We start from the raw sequence: 24,580 nt of genomic DNA on the forward strand, positions 1-24,580 counted from the left end.
GTGGTACATCAAGGTATCGCAATTGTGTGGGACCGGCTGAATGGACCAGAGGGTCTTTACCTGTCTGTCATTGTCCGTATTGGCTCAGACTATTGTTCAATTGACTCAGAAACTGGCCTTGGTCTCTGAGCACGCTGTAAAACTGGCAGTAACAGTTACATATCTATAATCAAAGCATTCTATAAAAATAAGAACAGAATATGACTTTAAAATGGGGGCTGAAATACTGATACCTTGTGTACCACAGTATATATTCTCTCCACCCCACCCAAAACCATGTGATCTCCTGGGAGAGGTGACAAACCAGATTTTTTAGACTAAATTTGGGGCGAAAAAACTGGGAAATTCCCCCCCCCCCCCCCCCCCCACCCAAACCCCAGACCATCAAAAGTAATCCAGGAGATCACTCTGGCCCTGATAATTCTATGCAGTACCTACCTAAGAGGTGATCTCTGCCCCAGCCAGAAACTGATCCAGCTCTCGTTTGAAGGTACTAATTTTAGTAGAAAAACTCCTAACATACACAAGTGCATTTAGCTGTATTGTAAGAGTGTACATTTAGTTAACAAACATCTGCCACCAAGATGTAACCAAGGAAGTAAAGCCCTCGCATCGATCAAAAAACACTCGCACACTCTGCTTTCCACCCTTATCATTTCACCAACAAATGCACAAAAGGATTAACGTTCACATGCATATGCCGTGGGAATATTTGAGATTACAGGCCCATCCATGGTGGCTAGTGTTCATTTACTAATCAGAAATGCAATTGACCACATCTGGATTCCCAAAGAGAGAGTGACCAAAATATGATGGAATTTTATATTGAGTTTGAAAGTGATTTAGTTAAATCCGAAACTAACAAGAGAAGTTAAAAATAGTATTAGATCAAAGGAAGAGGCTTATAATGTTGCCAAAAAGAGTAGTAAGCCTGAGGAGTGGGAGGATTTTAGAATTCAGCAAAGGAGAACCAAGAAATTGATCAAGAAAGGGAAAATAGAATATGAGAGTAAACTAGCAAGAGACATAAAAACAGACTGTAAAAGCTTCTATAGGTATGCAAACAGGAAAAGATTAGCGAAAGTAAATGTGGGTCCCTTGCAGGCTGAGACAGGAGAAATTATAATGGGGAATAAGGAAATGGCAGAGAAATTAAACAAATACTTTGGCCGCGATTTTTCCGGTCGATGCGGCTTGGGGGCGGGACAGGTGCCTTCCGGGTTCCAGTCCCGCCCCCAACGACATCCGATGCACAGACGCAATTTTGCATCAATTGGCCTTGTTATGCCCACCCTGCGGGCTTGCCGGCCAATTATGAGGAAGCCAGTGTCAGTTGATGATCCGTCATCTGCCGGTTTTCTTAAAGGGGCCACACACTTTTTGACAGCTGATTTTTCAGTGTTTGACAGCATTGCTGCAAACACTGACAATCACTGTACAAAGGTGAGCCCTTGCACCCAGGCTCTCCAGTGACTCCCTCCTTAGGGTAGAACAGATGGCAGCTGCAGGTGAGGTTACAGAAGCGATCTGTCACTGGTGAGAGAGGTTCTCCCAATGAGGTGGGACTACACAAACAATTCAAAACTTGTCACCTACAGAAAAGTCTAAATACATTAAAAATGATTTTCCCAACATTTCCTTACCTCTGAAACTCACCAGTGTACCATTGGATCCTTCACACCACTTCTGCAGCTGTCATCAATGCACAAACATTACAGTAGACACACAATGCACCACACTTACCTGGCGTGGTGTCCGGACGTCGGGAAGCCCGCAGTAGACCTGTCAAAATTGCAAAAAGCCTCTTAACTGCCTGTTAACAACCTGTTAGCAAGCAGTTAAGTGCCTATAATCCTCTTCCCGCCGCTAGGTGTCGGGTCCCTGCGCAAATCTTTGCGATTTTGCCGGATGTCCCGCCCCCTGAGCACCAGCAAAATTCCCCCCCCCCTTTTGTATCTGTCTTCACGGAAGAAGACGCAAAAAAATTTCCAGAAATAGTGAAGAACCAAGGGTCTAGCAAGAATGAAGAACTGAAAGAAATGAGTATTAGTTAAAAAAAAATAGTACTGGAGAAATTAATGGGACTGAAAGCCAATAAATCCCCTGGACCTGATGGCCTACATCCTAGGGTTTTGAAAGAGGTGGCTAGAGAGATAGTGGATGCATTGGTTGTCATCTTCCAAAATTCCATAGATTCTAGAACGGTTCCCGAGGATTGGAAGGTGGCAAATGTAACCTCACTATTTAAGAAAGGAGGGAGAGAGAAAACCGGGAACTACAGACCAGTTAGCCTGACATCAGTAGTAGGGAAAATGCTAGAATCTATTATTAAGAACGTGGTAACAAGGCACTTAGAAAATAATAATAGGATTGGGCAGAATCAACACGGATTTATGAAAGGGAAATCATGCTTGATGAATCTTAGTTTTTTGAGGTTGTAACTAGCAGAATAGATAAGGGGGAACCAGTGGATGTGGTGTATTTGGATTTTCAGAAGGCATTCGATAAGGTGCCACACAAGAGGTTAATAAACAAAATTAGGGCTCATGGGATTGGGGGTAATGTACTAGCATGGATTGAGGATTGGTTAACGGACAGAAAACAGAGAGTAGGAATAAACGGGTAATTTTCGGGTTGGCAGGCTGTAACTAGTGGGGTGCCACAAGGATCAGTGCTTGGGCCTCAGCTATTCACAATCTACATCAATGATTTGGATGAGGGGACCAAATGTAATATATCCAAGTTTGCTGATGATACAAAGCTAGGTGGGAATGTAAGATGTGAGGAGGATGCAAGGAGGCTTCAAGGGGATATAGACAGGCTAAGTGAGTGGACAAGAACATGGCAAATGGAATATAATGTGGAGAAATGTGAAGTTATCCACTTTGATACGAAAAATAGAAAAGCTGAGTATTTTTTAAATGGTGAGAGATTGGGAAATGTTGGTGTTCAGAGGGACTGGGTGTCCTTGTACATGAATCACTGAAGGTTAACATGCAGGTACAGCAAGCAATTAGGAAAGCAAATGGTATGTTGGCCTTTATTACAAGAGGATTTGAGTATAAGCGTAAAGACGTCTTACTGCAATTATATAGGGCCCTGGTGAGACCACACCTGGAGTATTGTGTACAGTTTTGGTCTCCTTACCTAAGGAAGGATATACTTGCCATAGAGGGAGTGCAACGAAGGTTCACCAGACTGGTTCCTGGGATGGGGGATTGTCCTATGAGGAGAGATTGAGTAGACTAGACCTATATTCTCTAGAGTTTAGAGGAATGAAAGGTGACCTCATTGAAACATACAAAATTCTTACAGGGCTTGACAGGATAGATGCAGTGAGGATGTTTCCCCTGGCTGGGGAGTCTAGAACCAGGGGTCACAGTCTCAGAATAAGGGGTCGGCCACTTGGGACTGAGATGAGGAGAAATTTCTTCACTCGGAGGGTGGTGAATCTTTGGAATTCTCTACCCCAGAGGGCTGTGGAGGCTCAGTCGTTGAGTATATTGAAGACAGAGATCGATAGATTTTTGGATATTAAGGGTATCAAGGGCTATGGGGATAGTGCAGGAAAGTGGAGATGAGGTAGAAGATCAGCCATGATCTTACTGAATGGCGGAGCAGGCTCGAGGGGCCAAATGGCCGACTCCTGCTCCTATTTCTTATGTTCTTATTTCTGTTTCTATTGTGGAATTTGTACTGCAGTGGGCGGAGGACATATTGCTATGGAGACCATGAGAAACCGAGAGAGTAATCTGTGGTTTAACTGGTGTTTGAGATTTAAGTTTCACTGTTCAGTCATAAGTGGATCAGTTCTGCTTCGTCTGCTTTTACTATAGGCTGCTGTTGGATCAACTTGCTCAAAACCCTCCCAAGACACAGAAAGGACAGGAAAGAAGAGGCAGCGAGCGTTTTCTTCAGTATTGCCACCTGATGCCAATCAAAATCCAGACACAACAGGATAGGGTGGAATTGTAGCTTGAATTTCTTTTGTTAACTTTGCTGATGATGATGAAAATACATTGAGGGGAAAAAAACCCACAGAATAAGATATCCGAGTAAGTAGAGAAAAAAATAAACATAAGAAATCGGAGCAGGAATAGGCCACTTGGCCCCTCGAGCCTGCTCCGCCATTCAATAAGATCATGGCTGATCTTGGGCTCAAAGCCACTTCCCTGCCCGCTCCCCATAACCCTTCACTCCCTTATCTTACAAAAATCTGTCTATCTCCACCTTAAATGTATTTAATGACCCAGCCTCCACGGCTCTCTGGGGCAGAGAATTCCACAGATTTACGACCCATTGAGAGAAGAAATTCCTCCTCATCTCAGTTCTAAACGGGCGACCCTTTATTGTAAAACTATGCCCCCGCGTTCTCGATTTCTCCATGAGGGGAAACATCCTCTCTGCATCTACCTTGTTGAGCCCCCTCAGTATCTTATGTTTCGATAAGATCACCTCTCATTCTTCTAAATTCCAATGAGTATAGGCCCAACCTGCTCAACCTTTCCTCATAAGTCAACCCCCTCATCTCTGGAATCAACCTCGTGAATCGTCTCTGAACTGCCTCCAATGCAAGTATATCCTTCCTTAAATAAGGAGACCAAAACTGTACGCAGTACTCCAGGTGTGGTCTCACCAATACCCTGTACAGTTGTAGCAGGACTCCCCTGCTTTTATACTCCAACCCCTTTGAAATAAAGGCCAACATTCCATTTGCCTTTTTGATTACTTGCTGTACCTGCATGCTAACTTTTTGTGTTTCATGCACAAGGACCCCCAGGTCCCTCTGAACTGTAGCATTTTGTAATCTGTCTCCATTTAAATAATTTGCTTTTATTTTTCCTGCCAAAGTGTATAACCTCACACTTTCCCACATTACACTTCATCTGCCAAATGTTTGCCCACTCACTTAGTCTGTCTATATCCCTTTGCAAGTTCTTTGAGTCCTCTGAACAACTTGCTTTCCCACCCATCTTTGTATCATCCGCAAACTTGGCTACATTACACTCGGTCCCTTCATCCAAGTCATTGATGTCGATTGTAAATAGTTGAGGCCCCAGCACCGATCCCTGTGGCACCCCACTAGTTACTGTTTGCCAACCAGGAAAATGACTCATTTATCCCGACTCTCTGCTTTCTGTTAGTTAGCCAATTCTCTATCCATGCTAATATATTACCCCCAATTCCGTGAGCTCTTATGCAGTAACCTTTTATGTGGCATCTTATCGAACTATCCTTAAGAATCACTGGTTTATATTTCAGAGGTTTCCACTCCCAAGATTGGATTGTCTGGTCCAAAGCTGGATTGCTGGCAATCTGTGTGTCTCTCCTAGTATTTTTTGCACATTGCCCCATGGCCTTGTGGTGAAAGGCAGAGTGAAGGGTAATGCTAAGCCTAACAACACAGTTGGCAGGTTCAGTTATTGGTCTCTGCTCTGTTTTTTCAATACAGCAGGGCACACACAACTGCTACATTTCTGGGTCAGCAGGAAGGGAAAAGCAGCAGCTCTTCATACGAACAGACGAAATTGGTGGGTAGGAAAGGACCAGCTGGTCTAGCAGGCCTGCCCCCGCACCTTGTGACGGTTGGAGTATCACGGCTAAACACTCCCCGCCCCGCAGCCCTGTAATCTCCAGCGAGAGGCAAAAATAAAACCAAGGCCAGAAGGGAAAATATACTCTGGACAATTCCTCTCCAACTCCCTCAGGCGATCGAAACCAGTCCAGGAGATCACATGGACCCAGTGTTCTCTATAAAGACACTTACCTTCGATATGATGTGCTCTCTGCCCCAGTCAGGAACCGGCCCAGCTCCCTCTTGAAGGCAGAGAGTCAGCATCCATCACACCAGCCAGCAACACACTCCAGAGGCTCGCTACTCTCTGGGAAATGAAGAACCGCCCAACATCCCAGTCCATTCCTACTCTTACATAGTGTAAACTCGTGTCTCCTGGTCCTCCCCAATCTGTTAAACTGGAATAACCTCATTGCTATACACGGCGAGGAGCAGGTCCAGCTCTGCTCTAATTTTTGGGTGTCCACTGTTGAGGTACACGCATGAATAATGGCTAGTTGGGTGAGGCTGGACATCCATTGCTGCCTGTGGAACTCTCCCAGTGAGGGAGGAAATGGTCTTGGGAGAAAACTGGTGGACAGGGGGAAACGAGCAAGTACTAGAACTACTTAATCTAGCTGAGGGTGACCCACTGAAAGATTTCATATTACCGGGTTTAGTCCTACCTGAATAGGTTATTGCGCATTCCCGAATTCCATCGCTCCACCGTTGACGGCCGTGCCTTCAGCTGCCTGGGCCCTAAGCTCTGGAAGTCTCTCCCTGAACTTCTCTCTCCTCCTTTAGGAAGCTCTGTAAAACCTACCTCTTTGACCAAGCCTTTGGTCACCTGCCCTGATATCTCCTTATGTGGCTCGCTGTCGAATTGCTAACTCTCGTGAAGCGCCTTGGGAATTTCTACTACGTTAAAGGTGTGCTATATAAATGTTACAATTTTAAGATGCTTCTCTGCCGCAAACTGAAGGTGACCAGCAAGTTGCAGTCTCTACCATTCCCAGAGAACAATTAAAACCTTTTTTTGAGTCTATATTTTTTGAGTCTATAATAACAAACAGTCTGGCCTGTAATCGGCCCCAAGGTAATTTCAAGATGCGTCGATTCCCGCCTGGAGACCGCAGTATATTAAAACCACGTCCCGCCCCAATCCACCTCCAACTTGTTGGCCGACGCAATGGTGTGAATATTCACTCCGTAATGAGAAAGCGTGATGAGGTTGATTTCGGCATTGGCAGTACTGCAGTTAGTCGGACTGATTGTTGTTTAAGGAAGGGACCAGTTAATCAGAATTCCTGCCAGTGACATGTGTGTCATACGCATAAACAACACTTGAGGACAGGATTGGACATGACTGTGATGGTTCATATGGTCAAATAGCCTGCTGACACTGCCAAAATTTGTGCGTGAGGAATGGTTACTAGACGAAGTACCACGGGGGGGCTTGGTGTTCGTAGTATGGTAGCATAGTGGTTATGTTACTGGACTAGTAATCCAAAATCCGGGACTAATACTCTGGAGACATGAGTTCAAACCCCACCACAGCAGCTGGGGAATTTAAATTCAGTTCATTAAATAAATCTGGAATAAAAAGCTAGTATCAGTCATGGTGACCATGAAACTACCGGATTGTTGTAAAAACCCATCTGGTTAGACGGAGGAAATCTGCCGCCCTTACCCAGCCTGGCCTATATCTGACTCCAGACCCACAGCAATGTGGTTGACTCTTAATCGCCCTCTGAAATGGCCCAGCAAGACACTCGGTTGTGACAAAAAAAAAACCTGCTGCGACTGCAGCGGTTCAAGGCGGCAGCTCACCACCACCTTCCCAAGGGCAATTGGGGATGGGCAATAAATGCTGGCCTTGCCATTGACGCCCACATCCCCTGAATGAATTTTTTTTTTTAATTTTAAGCGAGTAAAGGGCCAAAAATAGCAAAGTAAAACTTGGCTGTTCGTTTTTTTTAATTTAAACACTTTTTACCAACAGCAGAGAAACAGACTTGACGATGGTTATTTCTTTTTTTGCATGAGTGAAACATTGTGTGTCAATTAACAAGGTGGGGAAAAAAGCCTGTTTTTAATTTTCTCCAGGGAAAGACGAGGACAAAGAGAAGAATGTGGATGAAGCGGCCAGCAGCACCACGGCAGCATCTGCCTCCCTCATGCCAGCCATCTGGGACAAGACCATTCCGTACGATGGTGAGACCTTCCACCTCGAGTACATGGATCTGGATGAATTCCTGCTGGAAAATGGCATCCCAGATAGCCCGAGCCAGCTCGAGCTGCAGGATGCACTGGAAAATAGCCTCCTGCCAGTGTCGGAGCTGGAAGAGAAGGAGTTGTCTCCTACGCTGTCCTCGCCTGTTTCCAGGGGCGTGATGTACCCCACAGTGGACAGTGATGGTGGGTCCTGACTGAAGTGAAAATGTGTTTTAAGTGCTTGGATTGAGTGTTGTATCTCTGAACCTGGGTTCAAATTAAGCCCAGACTGACTGGAAGACAGTCTCCTCTATCTATAGGTTGGGAAGATCGAATGCGAGATGTGTTTGGCCAGTCTCGGCCTTGTTCCAAGTAGACGTGGGGGCCCATAAGTACAAAATTGCCCCAATTGCTACATTAGCAAGCTCCCTGTGAGGCCAGAAGATGGGATATTCGTCTGCAATTGGGGCAGAGGTCGGGCTGAGCTGTCATTGCCCTCTTGCGATTAAATAGTCAGGAGTAGCTAGCCCAAGCTCGCAGATCAGCAGTGGCTAGCCCAAGCTCGCGGATCAGCAGTGGCTAGCCCAAGCTCGCGGATCAGCAGTGGCTAGCCCAAGCTCGCGGATCAGCAGTGGCTAGCCCAAGCTCGCAGATCAGGAGTGGCTAGCCCAAGCTCGCGAATCAGCAGTGGCTAGCCCAAGCTCGCAGATCAGCAGTGGCTAGCCCAAGCTCGCAGATCAGGAGTGGCTAGCCCAAGCTCGCGGATCAGGAGTGGCTAGCCCAAGCTCGCGGATCAGGAGTGGCTAGCCCAAGCTCGCGGATCAGCAGTGGCTAGCCCAAGCTCGCGGATCAGGAGTGGCTAGCCCAAGCTCGCGGATCAGCAGTGGCTAGCCCAAGCTCGCGGATCAGCAGTGGCTAGCCCAAGCTCGCAGATCAGCAGTGGCTAGCCCAAGCTCGCAGATCAGGAGTGGCTAGCCCAAGCTCGCGGATCAGCAGTGGCTAGCCCAAGCTCGCGGATCAGGAGTGACTAGCCCAAGCTCGCGGATCAGCGGTGGCTAGCCCCAGCTCGCAGATCAGGAGTGACTAGCCCAAGCTCGCAGATCAGGAGTGGCTAGCCCAAGCTCGCGGATCAGGAGTGGCTACTTGGTGAGGTTCCAGAGGGGCAGCCAGCATCTGTGAAACCATACCCGAGAGCGGGAAAGGGTTGGGGGAGGAGAGGCATGGGGTGGGTGGGTGGGGGAGAGGCATGCCACCCAGTGTTGACTGTGGATTCCGGCATTCCGATAACGTAACCTTCAACAATGACCTAACCTGTTTTGTGTTTGCTGTTGCAGGTTCTAACCCCTGAATGCCTCGTCCGAGGCCATAAGCTTCAATACAGAGGGTGTCATTTAGCAGTGTGATTTTAAAATGTCCCCCTCCCTACAAACCACTAACCAGCCATGGGCAGATCTATTTCTGTATTGTATAGCCACTGTGAAATTCCACAGAATAAAAGTTGCTTTCTGTGTGTTTTCCCTCCCCCTCGCGCCCCCCGCCCCCTTTAAGGGAAATGCTTCCTTCAATGTAACCCTGGCTGATTTTTGTTTTGTTTCCGTCTTCATAGTGGTGGGGTGCTGAGCGGTTAACTGCAGTAACGGCATTGATCTGAGATAGGTATGGATCAACCTCTCACTGGGCAGACTGCTAACCAACAAAACCATTTAAAAATTAATCTTACTTATCGCTGGAACTGAGGAACAAGTTGTACTTCTTTCAGTTAGACCCCGTGATGTGCATGATCACATTGGTGTTGCAAAACATCACCTAAACTGTTTACGGGACTGGTGCTTGTGTTGTCATGGTGTAAGCTTAATCCAATGTGAAATGGGAGAGGACCAGCGAATCTCGCATGTATAACCTGCTCACAAATCATCCCTGTGAGGCTTTATTTTATGATTTTAAGGATTTGAAAGGCAGTTTTTACATAACTGATCTATCTGTGCCTGTGCTCTCCCATATTCTAGATTCTGATGGGAACCATTCTGAACGGCAAACTCCCAGCCCTGTTGACCTGGAGACGATTGATGTGCTGGTGAACTTTGAACCAGACCCTACCGACCTGGCGCTATCCAGCGTCCCCGGGGGAGAGCTGTTCAATCCTCGCAAGCACAAGTTCTCTGACGAAGAACTCAAGCCGCAGCCCATGATTAAAAAGGCAAAAAAGATCTACGTGCCAGATGAGCATAAGGTACCTGTCTGCCAACCCTCTCTGCCGCAGACTTGCAGTGAAACTCTGCAGGGCAGGGCTCGCATGCTCCCAGCCTGATCACTCGATTTTTCACAAGTTGATTCCTGGGATCCAAGGGCTTTAAGCTGTATGAAACTGAGCGGAACAGTCTGCTCTGCAATGGCGAAGCAAGTTGGTTCAGTGAGCAGGAGACATGTAGACTAGAGGTTTGACCGCTGGTCTGTGCTGAATGATCTAATCTTAGTTGGGATGACTAAGGATGGTAATGAAGTACTTTTTTGAAGTGTAATAGAAACATAGAAGATAGGAGCAGGAGTAGGCCATTCAGCCCCTCGAGCCTGCTCCGCCATTTAATGAGATCATGGCTGATCATCCAAACTCAGTACCTTGTCCCTGCCTTCTCCCCATATCCCTTGATCCCTTTAGCCTTAAGAAATATATCTAACTCCTTCTTGAATATACTTAATGAATTGGCCTCAACTGCCTTCTGTGGTAGAGAATTCCACAGGTTCACCACTCTCTGGGTGAAGAAATTCCTCCTCATCTCTGACCTAAATGGCTTACCCCTTATCCTTAGACTGTGACCCCTGGTTCTGGACTCCCCCGCCATCGGGAACATCCTTCCTGCATCTAGTCTGTCTAGTCCTGTCAGAATTTTATAAGTTTCAATGAGATCCCCTCTCATTCTTCTAAACTCCAGCGAGTATAAGCCCAGTTGACCCAATCTCTCCTCATACGTCATTCCTGCCATCCCAGGTATCAGTCTGGTGAATCTTTGCTGCACTCCCTCCATGGCAAGAACATCCTTCCTCAGATAAGGCGACCAAAACTGCACACAATACTCAAGATGTGGTCTCACCAAGGCCCTGTACAACTGCAGTAAGACATCCTTGTTCCTGTACTTGAACCCTCTCGCTACGAAGGCCAACATACCATTTGCCACCTTAACCGCCTGCTGCACCTGCATGCTTACCTTCAGCGACTGGTGCACAAGGACACCCAGGTCTCGTTGCACTGTTGTAATGTGGAAAACGCGGCAGCCAATTTACGCACAGCAAGCTCCCACAAACAGCAATGTAGTAATCACCAGATAATCTGTTTTTACTTATGTTGATTGAGGGATAAATATTGTCCAGGACACCGGGGAGAACTCCCCAGCTCTTCTTCGAAACAGTGCCATGGAATCTTTTACGTCCACCTGAGAGGGAAGACGGGACCTCGGTTTAATGTCTCATTCGGAAGACGGCACCTCCGACGGTGCTTACTTACAGCTCACTGGATAGCAATCAGGATCATTTATCCTAGCGTCCTTCCTTCCCAGTGCAGGGATACTGAGAGCACTTGTAATCCACGCCTGAGGGAACTCCAAACATACCAGGAACTGAATCTGGGATCTTGCTGCCTGTGCCTGTGTACCACAGTCAATGGTATGTCTATCCACAGAGCCATGGTAACCTCTGGCGCTGCAGAAATGCAAGTCATTTCTTTCTATCAGTTGGGATACTACCATTGCCTGTGTGTTGTGAGGTGCCCTTTTTGTGGTTTTGAAGTCTGCTGGCAGGGTCTGGTACACGAGGATTGGCCACGTGGGTGAAATGCTGGAGAGCCACCAACACGAGAGTCGTCACCTTTTCAGGAAGGGAGAAAATTGAAACGAAAGAAGGACTTACATTTCTATAGCGCCTTTCACGACCACCGGCTGCCCCAAAGCACTTTAAAGCCAATGAAGTACTTTTTGGAATGTAGTCACTGTTGTAATGTAGGAAACGCGGCAGCCAATTTGCGCACAGCAAGCTCCCACAAACAGCAATGTGATAATGACCAGATCACCTGTTTTAGTGATGTTGGTTGAGGGATAAATATTGGCCAGGACACCGGGGAGAACTCCCCTAGAGAACAGACGGGGCCTCAGTTTAATGTCTCATCCGAAAGACAGCACCTCCGACAGTGCAGCACTCCCTCAGTACTTACAAAAACAGCCTGGGATAGCGTTTCCCTGTAACTTTAATATATCTTTTGTTTAAGGATGAACGATACTGGTCAAGGCGCAAGAAGAACAACGTGGCAGCAAAGCGCTCTCGAGACGCCCGGAGGCTGAAGGAGAATCAGATCACAGTGCGGGCGGCCTTCCTGGAGAAGGAAAACTCTGCCCTGAGGCTGGAGGTGGCCGAGCTGCGCAAGGAGGTGGGACGGTACAAGAACATCATCTCCAAGTATGAGGCCAAGTATGGAGCCCTGTAAGAGACCTTCAGCTGTCGGTGGGGTGGGGGGGGGTGAAATGATTGTAAAATTATTCTCAACAAAGGGACAGCCCATAACCTGTTGCTTTCAGACGAGCAGAGCTTACTCTTCTCAGCTACCCCCTCACCTCACCGACCCTCGTCCAAAAAAAACCAAGTTGACTGACTTTTAAATTGAACAGCCAGATATATTCGTGGAGCATTCCTCCTCGTTCCCCCAACTTTATTTTAATACGAATAAAATGGAATAAATCTTCCTGTCCTTTCGGAAGCGACGTTAAAAACCAGCGGATATTAAACACTTTAACAGGGAGAACAGATCGTAGGGTTTGATTTTTGCAAGAATGAGGTGAAATTGGCCTGGAGCTGCCTTCCTCTAAACCCGTCCTTTTGAAATACCGGGCTGCTCATCATAGACATTTCGTTCATGTTAGAGGAGCTTGGGCTATGACCTTTCAGTATCCATGGGGGCTAACGAGAGCGCTAACGGGGCGCAAATCAACTAGCGCCTGGGCGCGGCGCCGCTAACAACTCCCGTGAAATTCAGCGGGAGGTTAGCAGCGGCACTAACCGTTAGCACGGCGCTGCACCGCCGGCAATGATGTCATCGCCGCGCACTGCGCCCCAGCTGTAATATTGGGTGACTTACCGCCAGACGCTATGTCCGCCGGGGTCAGGGGGGCCTACTTGCGGCCGGGGCGGCGCTAGTTAAAGGGGAGGTGGCGGTCGGCCATTTTTGTTGCTGGCCGCCTGCCAGCACCTGCCCCCCGCTGCTGTCCCCGGCCCCCGTGAAGCCTCCCTGCGGGGTGCCAGCTGCTCTCCGTGAGCCCGGCACTCCTCTTGAGTGTCGGGCTCGTTTCTCGGCACTCCCGATTCCTGGTGGCCCAGCTGGATGCCGGAACGTGCTGCGCCAGGCTCCTCCCCTTTATTAAGGGGGAGGAAGGCCTGTAGTACCAGTAGCGCCCCTCCTCCCTCTTGGGGCGCTACTGGTACTGCAGGCCTTCCTCCCCCTTAATAAAGGGGTGGAGCCTGGCCCTCCTCCCTCTTGGGGCGCTACCTGGGAAAATCAGCCGCGGGGGCGGCAACATTTTCGGGGCACTAATTTGAAGGTAGCGAAAGGCACTACCCAATTTTTACCCCATGCCTCCAAAAATCTAGAATGAGTCCGCAGGAGTAGGCCGTGCGCCCCCTCGAGCCTGCTCCGCCATTCAGTAGGATCACAGCTGATCTTCAACCTCAGCTCCATTTTCCTGCCCGAACCCTTGATTCTCCTAGTGCCTGAAAATCTATCGATCTCAGTCTTGAGACTGATTCGGTTTGGCTCTGTACAAACTGTTTACTGATCGTGGCCAGTGTGTGATGCCGATTTATTTTCTCCCCTTTCCATTGTTTGGGTCGCTCCCAAGCTGCGTATAATACGTAGCCTAGAACCAGGCCCAGGCCTTCACCAATCTGAAACCAGCACACGGCACGAGCAGCTCTGAAGCTGGGGCTCCCCCCGTAACACTCTTCTTCCCACTCTGACACTTGCTCACAGTGTACTATTAATTGGCCTCCAATCCCCACCAGCCAAATGGCTGTGGTGGAAACATAGAAACATAGAAGATAGGAGCAGGAGTAGACCATTCGGCCCCTCGAGCCTGCTCTGCCATTCAATGAGATCATGGCTGATCATCCAAATTCAGTACCCTGTCCCTGCTTTCTCCCCATATCTCTTGATCCCTTTAGCCTTAAGAAATATATCCAACTCCTTCTTGAATATATTTAATGAATTGGCCCCCACTGCCTTCTGTGGTAGAGAATTGCACAGGTTCACCACTCTCTGGGTGAAGAAATTCCTCATCTCCGTCCTAAATGGACTTACCCTTTATCTTTAGAATGTGACCCCTGGTTCTGGACTCCCCGACCATCGGGAACATCCTTCCTGCATCTAGTCTGTCTAGTCCTGTCAGAATTTTATAAGTTTCAATGAGACCCCCTCTCATTCTTCTAAACTCCAGCGAGTATAAACCCAATCGACCCAATCTCTCCTCATACGTCATTCCTGCCATCCCAGGTATCAGTCTGGTGAATCTTCGCTGCACTCCCTCCATAGCAAGAACATCCTTCCTCAGATAAGGCGACCAAAACTGCACACAATACTCAAGGTGTGGTCTCACCAAGGCCCTGTACAACTGCAGTAAGACATCCTTGTTCCTGTACTCGAACCCTCTTGCTACGAAGGCCAACATACCATTTGCCTTCTTAACCGCCTGCTGCAACTGCATGCTTACCTTCAGCGACTGGTGCACAAGGACACCCAGGTCTCGTTGCACTTCCCCTTCTCCCAATCTATTGCCGTTCAGATAATAATCTGCCTTCCTGTTTTTGACACCCAAACCGCCACAGAAAGCCTTACTCCAGTCTAACTGCTGAGGCAGATTGAGATCTTCCTATAAGCAGCCCAGAGTGCTGAACAAATTGGCAGAGCATCAGGCCTGGTGCATGGTTTATTTTTCATTTTAATTTTTTTCTCCTTTAGAACATCAAGTTGTAACATAACGGATTAACTTTGGAAATTTAGAGGCGGGTAGGGTGTGCTTTGAGGTGGAAATTCATCTTGTTAATGTATGCGACTAGTTGCGGCACTGATGTTACCTTGTCCCCTTTTATTTTAAGTGATTCGTGGGACTTGGAATGATTCAACTAAGATATTATTCCCCCCCTCTCTGGAATGGACAGAACTGAGCCACTGGGGCAAATGGTATAAGCAAGTAGAAAACCAACTTTTAAATGTGTCTGTAATCTGACTGTGTTGCTGTGTGAGGAGTACGTTGTATCATTTATACAGGAAACTCGTTTAAACGGCACCTAAATATCTGGAATTCTCTACTAACCGGCAAAATTCATACTCCGAAAATAACACCTCAATAACCGGAAATGTTGCCGAGTCCGAGTCTCCCGCGGTGGCCGAGCTAGTCAGTGGGGGTAGTTCTCCAAACTGCCACTACTCGGCTTCTTGGCGCTGTCGGAAGTCCGAACACCTCAATAACAGGAGTCTGACTCTCCCGCGCTGCCGGTAGTCTCTTCCGATCCGCCATTTTTTTGTGTGTCTCCCGCACTGCCGGTAATCTCTTCCGATCTGCTATTTTTCTGTGTTTCCCGCGCTGCCGGTAGTCTCTTCCGATCCGCCATTTTTCTGTGTTTCCCGCGCTGCCGTTAGTCTCTTCTTCCGATCCGCCATTTTTCTGTGTGTCTCCACGCTGCTGGTAGTCTCTTCCAATCTACCATTTTTCTGTGTTTCCTGCGCTGCCGTTAGTCTCTTCTTCCGATCCGCCATTTTTCTGTGTGTCTCCACGCTGCTGGTAGTCTCTTCCAATCTACCATTTTTCTGTGTCTCCCGCGCTGCCGTTAGTCTCTTCTTCCGATCCGCCATTTTTCTGTGTGTCTCCCGCGCTGCTGGTAGTCTCTTCCGATCCGCCATTTTTCTGTGTGTCTCCCGCGCTGCTGGTAGTCTCTTCCGATCCGCCATTTTTCTGTGTCTCCCGCACTGCCATTAGTCTCTTCTTCTGATCCGCCATTTTTCTGTGTGTCTCTCCATCTTTATCGTAGATAACCCTCTCCCTCATCCGGAATTTTTAATCAACCGGCACCATCCCGGTCCCGTCGGTGCCGGATACGAAAGAGTTTCCTGTACTTTCAGTGCTTACTTCTCTGTTTCTTACCCCCCACTTCTACCTCCATAACTTTCGGCTGCTGTCAGTAAACCTGCCAGGCCGATACCCTCTTGAGATTTTCAGCATTCGCTTCTCTCGTGCTGGGATACATTTTTATTTAATCTTTGCTTTAAAAAAAAAATCATTCCCCTCCGGTTTGGATCCATTGCATTTCTTCCCCCCCCCCCCCCTTTTTCATAACTAATGCCTCAGAAAGTTGATTATGATTCTGTAGAATGTAGAAAACACTCAACATACCAATGTTGCACAGAATGATATCTCCTTCAAACGTCTAGTGATTTCAAAAGAAAAGAATAGCCTTTTTTTTGCCAAACGATTGGATATTTCAGTGCAGAGGCAGTAGTTGCTAGCAGAATATTCAGGAGCCGTACAAATGACTATGAATCTTACACAGATTGTTGTACACATCAATTTTAACTTTTTAATTTTGTGTGTGAGATTCGATTTTTTTTTTTTTTTTTAACCCTACTCACTCAGTAGAAACCTGGTAGGTGGGCAGTTAAAATTGCCCTGGCTCTTACCTGTCCGAAAGCCGCCATGATCGCAATGTCTGCAATTTTAAAATGCTGTCCTGAGCAGGCGCCCGGAGCCAACAGGGTCCTCCTTTACATAGGCATGTCGCGGCCCAATGACTTCATTGAGACTCGACTGTAATTTTAACTCTGGCCTGAGCGGGGAATCCACCTGGAGTTAAAATCGGGGCCAATATATAAACTTGGCTTTTAAACTAAAGCAGTGTTTGCATTCCCCAGCATCAGGATGCAGTTTCTTTTCAATGGCCTTTTTAAAAAATAAAAAAAAAAGATGTTTTGTTATCGGCGTACTCGTCGATCTCCCGTGACCTTGCACGACCCTTCAGGTGGAGCAGGGTCAGAGGACAAGGACTAACTGGATCAGGGATGTAATACAGCCGCCATTTTAAAGTCATACATTCTGTCCTTTTTATTATATTTCCGTTGTCCACACTCCAATGGGAACTGCCTATGTAATGTGACACGCTGTAATTACAGAGAAGTTATGCTAAACTTGTATCGAACCTTGGTTAGACCACACTTGGAATAACTCTCCATATTCTGAAAAGCATATAGAGGCACTGGAGAAAGTGCGAAAAAGAATCACCAGGTTGATGCCAGAACTGAGAGATTATAACTATCGGGAAAGGCCGAACAGGCTGGGGCTCTTTTCTCTACAAAAGAGAAGGCTGAGGGGTGACCTGATGGAGGTTTTTATAAATTATGAAGGGGTTTGATCGGGTAGACGTAGAGAAGATGTTTCCACGTGTAGAGACTCCAAAACTAGGGGCCTTAAATATAAGACAATCGCTAATAAATCCAATCGGGAATTCAGGAGAAACTGCTTTACCCAGAGTGTGGTAAGAATGTGGGACTTGCTACCAATGTTCCCTTTAATTTTGTTTGTTGGCTGCGCGGCCCCTTTAAGTGGCTGCGTGGCCCGTTCAAAGTACGGCTGCTCAGCTTAAGGGGAACATTGCTCGCTACCGCAGGGAGCGGTTGAGGTGAATTGCATAGCTGCATTTAAGGGGAAGCTAGACAAATACATGAGGGAGAAGGGAATAGAAGGATAGCCTGATTGGGTGAGATGAAGAGGGGTGGGAGGAGGCTCGTGTGGAGGATGAACACCGGCACGGGCCCGTTGGGTCGAATGGCCTGTTTCGGTGCTGTACGTTCTATGCACTGCATCACCACCGGTAGGGAAGTGACCAGTTTGCCTACACCATACTCCCATTAAATTCCTACATTGGTGTTTATAATAGAAAGAAGTGACATGAGTGAGTGCACGTGGAAGATTTTTAATATAGGTTAGTGCGGTGCGTACTGGGATGGCCGAGGAGGTTTTTGGGAGATCTGAGTCTAAAATGTCTGTCTTAACCAGGATGCGAAGAGCTTAAATTAAAAAAAAAAAAAACATTTTGTTTTCCTTTTAAAAAGGAGTTTTTGCAAATATATAAACCCGGCTTATTCCAGATGTCAAATGATTAAAGCTTAGCTATTCCTACACTGCTCAGACTGAACCAAATTAGGCCGACATAAAAACGTCTGTCTGTGTGTGTGTCTGTGTGTCTGTGTGTGTGTCTGTGTGTGTGTCTGTGTGTGTGTCTGTGTGTGTGTCTGTGTGTGTGTCTGTGTGTGTGTCTGTGTGTGTGTGTGTGTGTCTGTGTGTGTGTGTCTGTGTGTGTGTCTGTGTGTGTGTGTGTGTGTGTGTGTCTCCACACCCCCTGCCCCCGGAGAGCACTCGCGTCTCCTGCCATCTGATTGCGTGCGCCACACTCCCTAAGGACGTTCACACTTTCATTGGCTGGTACATAAGGGCATAAGAGGTGGGAGCAGGAGTAGGTCATTTGGCCCCTCTAGCCTGCTGATCTGATCTTGGCCTCAACTCCACTTCCCTGCCTGCTCCCCATAACCCTCGACTCCCTTATCGTTCAAAAATCTGCCTATCTCCACCTTAAATATATTCAGTGACCCAGCCTCCACAGCTCTCTGGGGAAGAGAATTCCAAAGATTCACGACCCTCTGAGAGAAGAAATTCCTCCTCATTTCCGATTTAAAAGGGTGCCCCCTTATTCTGAAATTATGCCCCCTAAGGACACTGATCCTGTGTATGAAAGAGGCTGGACTTTTCTTAAAGTATATCTAGAGGTGTAAAATGCTGGATTTGCACCATGGGCCAGTGAGCACGTGAAAGATAAAAAGGTGGATTCGTGCGTTGAGTGAGGGACCCTTCCTTTTCTGCCACTGTATCTGTAGTGTTGAGATTTTCATGGTATCTGTAAGTGTGACTGGTACTGGAGGGTGGGGGGGGGGGAGCCATTTAGGACATGCTGCTGGACCTAGTGGCCAATGTCCACTGTAAACTTGGCTACTTAACAAGCTAATTCGGCCATGATGTGGTTATATTTAACGTGTTAAAATAAAAACACTGGTCACGCAATACTCCACTCCTTGCTGCAGGGTTATTTTTTTTTTGGCTCAATAACTTTTAACAGTTTGCTTGTTTGAAATGCTGTGTGTTTAATAAAATCTATATATCTTGTATATGGAACCTCTGTGTTCTGGCACTACCACTGCTATGTAATTAGATTATACGTGGATCGGTTATATAAACCTTCAACAAAGGGAGCATTTTATTTCAGGGATGTTACAGTACAGAATCGCCGCATTTCTCTGCCTTATTAGTTATTCAATGTTAACGGACACCTTCGCTGCTTAAAGGGTGCTGGTTTTTAAACTTTCTAGGTTAGCAGTGAGCAGTGGTTTAAAGGGTATAAAATATCCATCTCCTGCAGGTACTTCGATTTTGGTTTATCTGAATCACATAACTTGTTCAGCTAGAGGGCGGTGGCTTTAACCAGCAGCTTCCCCTGGGGGATCTGTTTCAGTAAAAGTAGAGTGTCACTGGGCTGTACGGGCCCGGACTCCCCCTCCCCCCCCCCCCCCCCGGTCAGTGCTGACTCAGCCCATCTGAGCGGAGGGGCTTCAGCTGGCCTCTGTGTCCCTGGGTTAGGAAGAGGAAAAAACTCGGCCAGCCTCGCCCTCCTGATCCCTATCTAGTGATCCCTCCTGGAATGTGCATGGGCGGGTGCCTGGCGAGGGTCGTGCCGGGCATGGCTTCGATGCCCTCTTAAGGTTGAATAGCCTTGCTGTCTATAAGCTCACACTGGTCAAGGGTATTGGACCCTCAACACAAGCCAGCAAAACTCAGGAGGAAGGGCAAGATATTTGTTATTCTGTATTTGTACATTCGGACTATGGGTTTTGCTCGATTTAACCATCTGACTTAAACAAAGCATGGCCATTCCCAACAGGCGATGGGTTTAAAATGTCCCCCTCTAGGCTACCGTACTCTCGTTTCTATGGTGGTTGGCCTGGAGACGGGCCATTCAGGACGGACTCCAGTTAACCAGACAAGCCCTGGGCGGCCCAAGCGCTATTTTGGCCTGGGTTTGAGTGCGTTATTCCAGCCACTGGGTAAAGTGCTATTGGAACGGAGTGCTGCAGTGTGTTAGGATCTGGCCATTCACCTCTGGGCCCTGGGGTGGCTGAAAGGGCCCTCTCCGAAATTAAGCTGCCGGTTGAATCCAGTCCTTGAAGTGGGCGCATGTCACAGCACAAAACTGGCCTTCGTTTGTTCATGTGCTAATACGCAGTTGCGCGCAGGCCGCTAGTGCGGGAAGTGGCATCTTAGTGCTGAGGCATATTGCTGGAGTCAAGATAAGGCGCTTTCCTCCGCATCCAACTGACCTGAGTTTTTAATGCTGACACTGGGTGCCTGAAATGGAGGGCGTTGCACTTCCCAGCACTCGCATAAAAATTCAGGCAAGGAAAAAGTTTGTAACAGTATCGAAGTATGGTGTTCCACTTTGCTTTTTGAGCTTGGGAGAAGTGTGTGGGGGGGCGCGCAAGGAAAAAGATAGGAATAAATGACCATCCCTCTTGCTTTGGTTAAATTGCACCACCTGCTGGCTGCAGCAGGTGGTGCGAGGCTGTGGCTACCTTGTCCTTCCCAGCCCAAGGAGGGTTGGATGAAGGGGGGGGGGTCCGTGAGGCAGAAGGAAGAGAGTTTTTATAAAACCATGTCTGGATCAGATCTGGCGCACAATGTGTATATGTTAAACTCTGTGATCTCTAATACAGTATCTGTATAAAATGTACATTCTAGCTGTGACTAATGTGTAAAGGTTTAAAAAGTCTATTTTTGATTCTGTTCGTTCTTTGTAGAACAATAAATGGGTTTAAAACCTCACTCTGTATTTCTTTCCCTTTTTATATATAAAGGCTTATAAAAATAATATATTCACTGGTGTGCGTGTTTGTTTTTTTTTATGCCATGGAGGGAGTGCAGTGAAGATTCACCAGACTGATACCTGGGATGGCAGGAATGACGTATGAAGAGAGATTGGGTCGATTGGGCTTATACTCGCTGGAGTTTAGAAGAATGAGAGGGGATCTCATTGAAATTTATAAAATTCTAACAGGACTAGACAGACTAGATGCAGGAAGGATGTTCCCGATGGCAGGGGAGTCCAGAACCAGGGGTCACAGTCTAAGGATAAAGGGGTAAGCCATTTAGGACAGAGATGAGGAGGAATTTCTTCACCCAGAGAGTGGTGAACCTGTGGAATTCTCTACCACAGAAGGCAGTTGAGGCCAATTCATTAAATATATTCAAGGAGTTAGATATATTTCTTAAGGCTAAAGGGATCAAGGGATATGGAAAGAAAGCAGGGACAGGGTACTGAGTTTGGATGATCAGCCATGATCTCATTGAATGGTGGAGCAGGCTTGAGGGGCCGAATGGCCTACTCCTCCTATCTTCTATGTTTCTATGTTAACAAGCTGCATTATAAGCAGTGGAAGGAACGGTGTGGAGCGCGAGTCAGTCAGTCGGTCATTGTCTTGTCTCTTGAGTCAGGCCGTTGTCTGTTTAAGCCCTGCTCCGTCACATCATCAAGGTTGACACTTCAACAACAACAACTTGCATTTATATAGCGCCTTTAATGTAGTAAAACATCCCAAGGCACTGCACAGGAGCGACTGTCAAAACACGATTTGACACTGACCCACGTAAGGAGATATTAGGACAGGCTTGGTCAAGGAGGTAGGTTTTAAGGAGCGACTTAAAAAGGAGAAGAGAGAGAGAGAGAGAGAGGTTTAGGGGGTACTTCACTGCAGTACTGAAGGGCTGCACTGCCTGAGGTGCCGACCTTGGAGTGAGACCTTTTTAAAAACAGTCCCTGCGCTCTGAAAGTGATTGATTGTGTGGGAAGACCTTGAGGTGCTTCCCTGCCTGTATAAAGCAGGAGATAAATCCTTTGTTCATTTTCTTCACCGGCAACGAGACTGGTTGGTTCGATGCGCTGTGTCGGCTGCTGGTTGTCTTTGTTGCCTGAGAGGCGGTGGCTCTGCATCACTCTTTAGGATGGTTTGAAGTTATCGCCCCATTACAATCATTGGCACTCTCCTGGTGTGTGTGGGTCCTGTTCCTGCTGCTGTCAGAACATCCTGTGGGTGAGGTATCCCTATCACTCCAGTTTTATAGGGGGACATGCTTTGAACAAGACTGCTCCCTCTAGACTTTCTCTTTCCCGTTTTAAGTTTGCTGCCCTTTCACCCCTATCTTGATTGGGCTCCACTGCCTAAAGTTGGAAATGCTCCAGAGCATAAAATGGAGTTGAGTTATACAGTACCCCAGGCGTACAAAGCTGAGCTGGAGCTCTCCCTTTCCAATCCTGAAAAACAGGTACTAACGGTAAACTGCGAGATGTGTGTTTGCTGCAGACTCGGCCTTGTAACCGTGACAACATGCACCCCTGCCCCACGCCCCCCAGCTTCTAACTGGGGCAGTGTGTGCTGTGTAATGATTGGGTCTTCATATTTTTGCTCTGGTTTTTGGAATGGAGGAGGTTAAGTCCGATTATGGATTGCCTGTTTCACGTGGAAGCTGTTGCTGACTTTACAAATAAAGCAGCCACGATATTCTACTATTCTCCTTCTCTTTCTTCCCCCACCCCAGCCACTTCCAACTCTCAATGCAAGGCAGCAGGTATAATAATGAAGAGAGTGGGGGCCCTGACGGGCACCTTTTCCCTGGTGAAAGTTCTACTGTTGCAGCTGGCTTGCCCTGCCCCCCTGATTATATAAAGTCCTGTAATAAAAACAGAAAATGCTGGAGATACTCAGCAGGTCAGGCAGCATCTGTGAAGAGAGAAACAGAGTTAACGTTTCAGGTCGATGACCTTTTGTCAGAACTGGGAAAAAAGGAAATGGAACAGATTTTTAAGCAAGTGTAGTGGCTGGGAAAGGGGGGAGAGGAGGAAAGAACAAAAGGGAAGGTCTGTGAGAGGATAGAAGGCAGGAGAGATTAAGAGACATTAAGAGATATTCAAGGCAAGAGGCGATGGTAATGGGACAGGTTAAGCAACAAAGGCTGGCTCTAGATGAAGTGTAAATTGTGCTGGCAGAAAGAAAGACAGCTGCCCTGTGGGAGAGAAGAACAAAACAAAAGTGGATAAAAGATATATAGAAACATAGAAACTAGGAGCAGGAGTAGGCCATTCGGCCCTTCGAGCCTGCTCCGCCATTCAACGAGATCATGGCTGATCATCCAAACCCTAGCACCCGGTCCCTACACCAACAGCCATCCCACCCAAGCCCTGTCCCCGTAACCCCACGTATTTAATCCCCCCTAACACTAAGGGCCAATTTTTATCATGGCCAATCAACCTAACCCGCACATCTTTAGACTGTGGGAGGAAACCGGAGCACCCGGAGAAAACCCACGCAAACACGGGGAGAATGTGCAAACTCCACACAGACAGTCACATGTTGAGTCCAGAAGGCTGTAAAGTGCCTAATCGAAAGATGAGGTGCTGTTCCTCGAGCTTACGCTGAGCTTCAGTGGAACAATGCAAGAGGCCGAGGACGGTGAGGTCTGAGTGGGAGTGGAGCGGTGAATTAAAGTGACAGGCCACCGGGAGCTCGGGGGTCCCCCTTACGGACTGAACGGAGGTGTTCCGCAAAGCGGTCACCCAATCTGCATTTGGTCTCCCCAATGTAAAGACCGCATCGTGAGCAGCGAATACAGTATACTAGATTGCAAGAAGTACAAGTAAATCGCTGTTTCACTTATTTCAGATTTCCAGCATCTGCAGTATTTTCTTTTTGTATAAAGTCCCGTCCCTGATTATATAATGCCTCGCCCCCCCTGGTGATGTAATGACTGGCTCCTGATTATGCAACACCTCCGAGTCAGATGGTCGTGGGTTCAAGTCCCACTCCAGAGACTTGAGCACAAAGATCCAAGCTGACGCTCCCAGTGCAGTGCTGTCGGAGATGACGTCTTTCAGACGAGACGTTAAACCGAGGCCCTGTCTGTTCTCCGAGGTGAAGATTCCCATGGCGCATGTTACATTGCTTATGATTACTGAACGCTGGGGCTCGGATTTGTTCTTTGTGCACCTTCTTCAGCATTTCCATTCTGCCTGTATGTGTTTTAAAACTTGATGTAAATTGAGGCAGTATGGAAGATCATTCGAGAAAATTGCATTGTCCCTAAACCAGGAGAATTCTTTTCAAAATCATATCCCTGTTCTTGGCCCACTGCCAGCAACTAGCTGCTTCATCAGAGCGGCGCCCAGGTATAAGCTCTATGGCAACCAGCTGGAGTGTGTTGCAAACCCCCACAGGGTAAGTGGCAAAGCCCTGATGGTGAACCAGAGCCCAGCAGATACTGATACAGCAGCACAGGTTGTTAGCCGGGGCTCAGTGGGTAGCACACTCCTCTCTGACTCTGAAAGTTGTAGGTTCAAGCCCCACTCCAGTGCAGTGCTGAGGGAGTGCTGCACTGTCGGAGGTGCCGTCTTTCAGACGAGACGTTGAGCCTGCTCTCTCAGGTGGATGTAAAAGATCCCACAGCCACTATTCAAAGAAGAGCAGGGCTGTCCTGAGCCAATATTTATCCCTCAACCAACATCACTAAAATCAGATTATCTGGTCATTATCACATTGCTGTTTATGGGAGCTTGCTGTGCACAAAATTGGCTGCTGCGTTTTCTACATTACAACAGTGACTACACTTTCAAAAAGCACTTCATTGGTTGTGACGT

The 24,580-nt window shown here is 47.5% G+C and overlaps 1 protein-coding gene across 5 annotated transcripts in view; it reads left to right on the forward strand.

Moving 5' to 3' along the window:
• Positions 1 to 20,772, forward strand: part of LOC147099008 (transcription factor VBP-like) — a 35,467-nt gene extending 14,695 nt beyond the window's left edge. The window contains exons 1-5 of one of the 5 annotated variants that reach the window (XM_085969536.1): positions 3,630 to 4,055; positions 7,661 to 7,972; positions 9,775 to 9,998; positions 12,024 to 12,235; positions 14,897 to 20,772. In XM_085969536.1, the coding sequence (XP_085825662.1) occupies positions 7,732 to 7,972; positions 9,775 to 9,998; positions 12,024 to 12,235; positions 14,897 to 14,918 (699 nt within the window). In that variant the 5' untranslated portion in view covers positions 3,630 to 4,055; positions 7,661 to 7,731 and the 3' untranslated portion in view covers positions 14,919 to 20,772. Of the gene's footprint in view, positions 1 to 3,629; positions 4,056 to 7,660; positions 7,973 to 9,774; positions 9,999 to 12,023; positions 12,240 to 14,896 lie in introns of those variants that run through there. The other 4 variants (XM_085969533.1, XM_085969535.1, XM_085969532.1 and 1 more) reach the window with 4 other exon arrangements.
• The last annotated feature ends 3,808 nt before the right edge of the window (positions 20,773 to 24,580 follow it).

This window comes from Somniosus microcephalus, chromosome 28 (genome assembly GCF_052327205.1).
Source record: "Somniosus microcephalus isolate GS21.2 chromosome 28, FLI_Smic_1.0, whole genome shotgun sequence".
Taxonomy (NCBI): domain Eukaryota; kingdom Metazoa; phylum Chordata; class Chondrichthyes; order Squaliformes; family Somniosidae; genus Somniosus; species Somniosus microcephalus.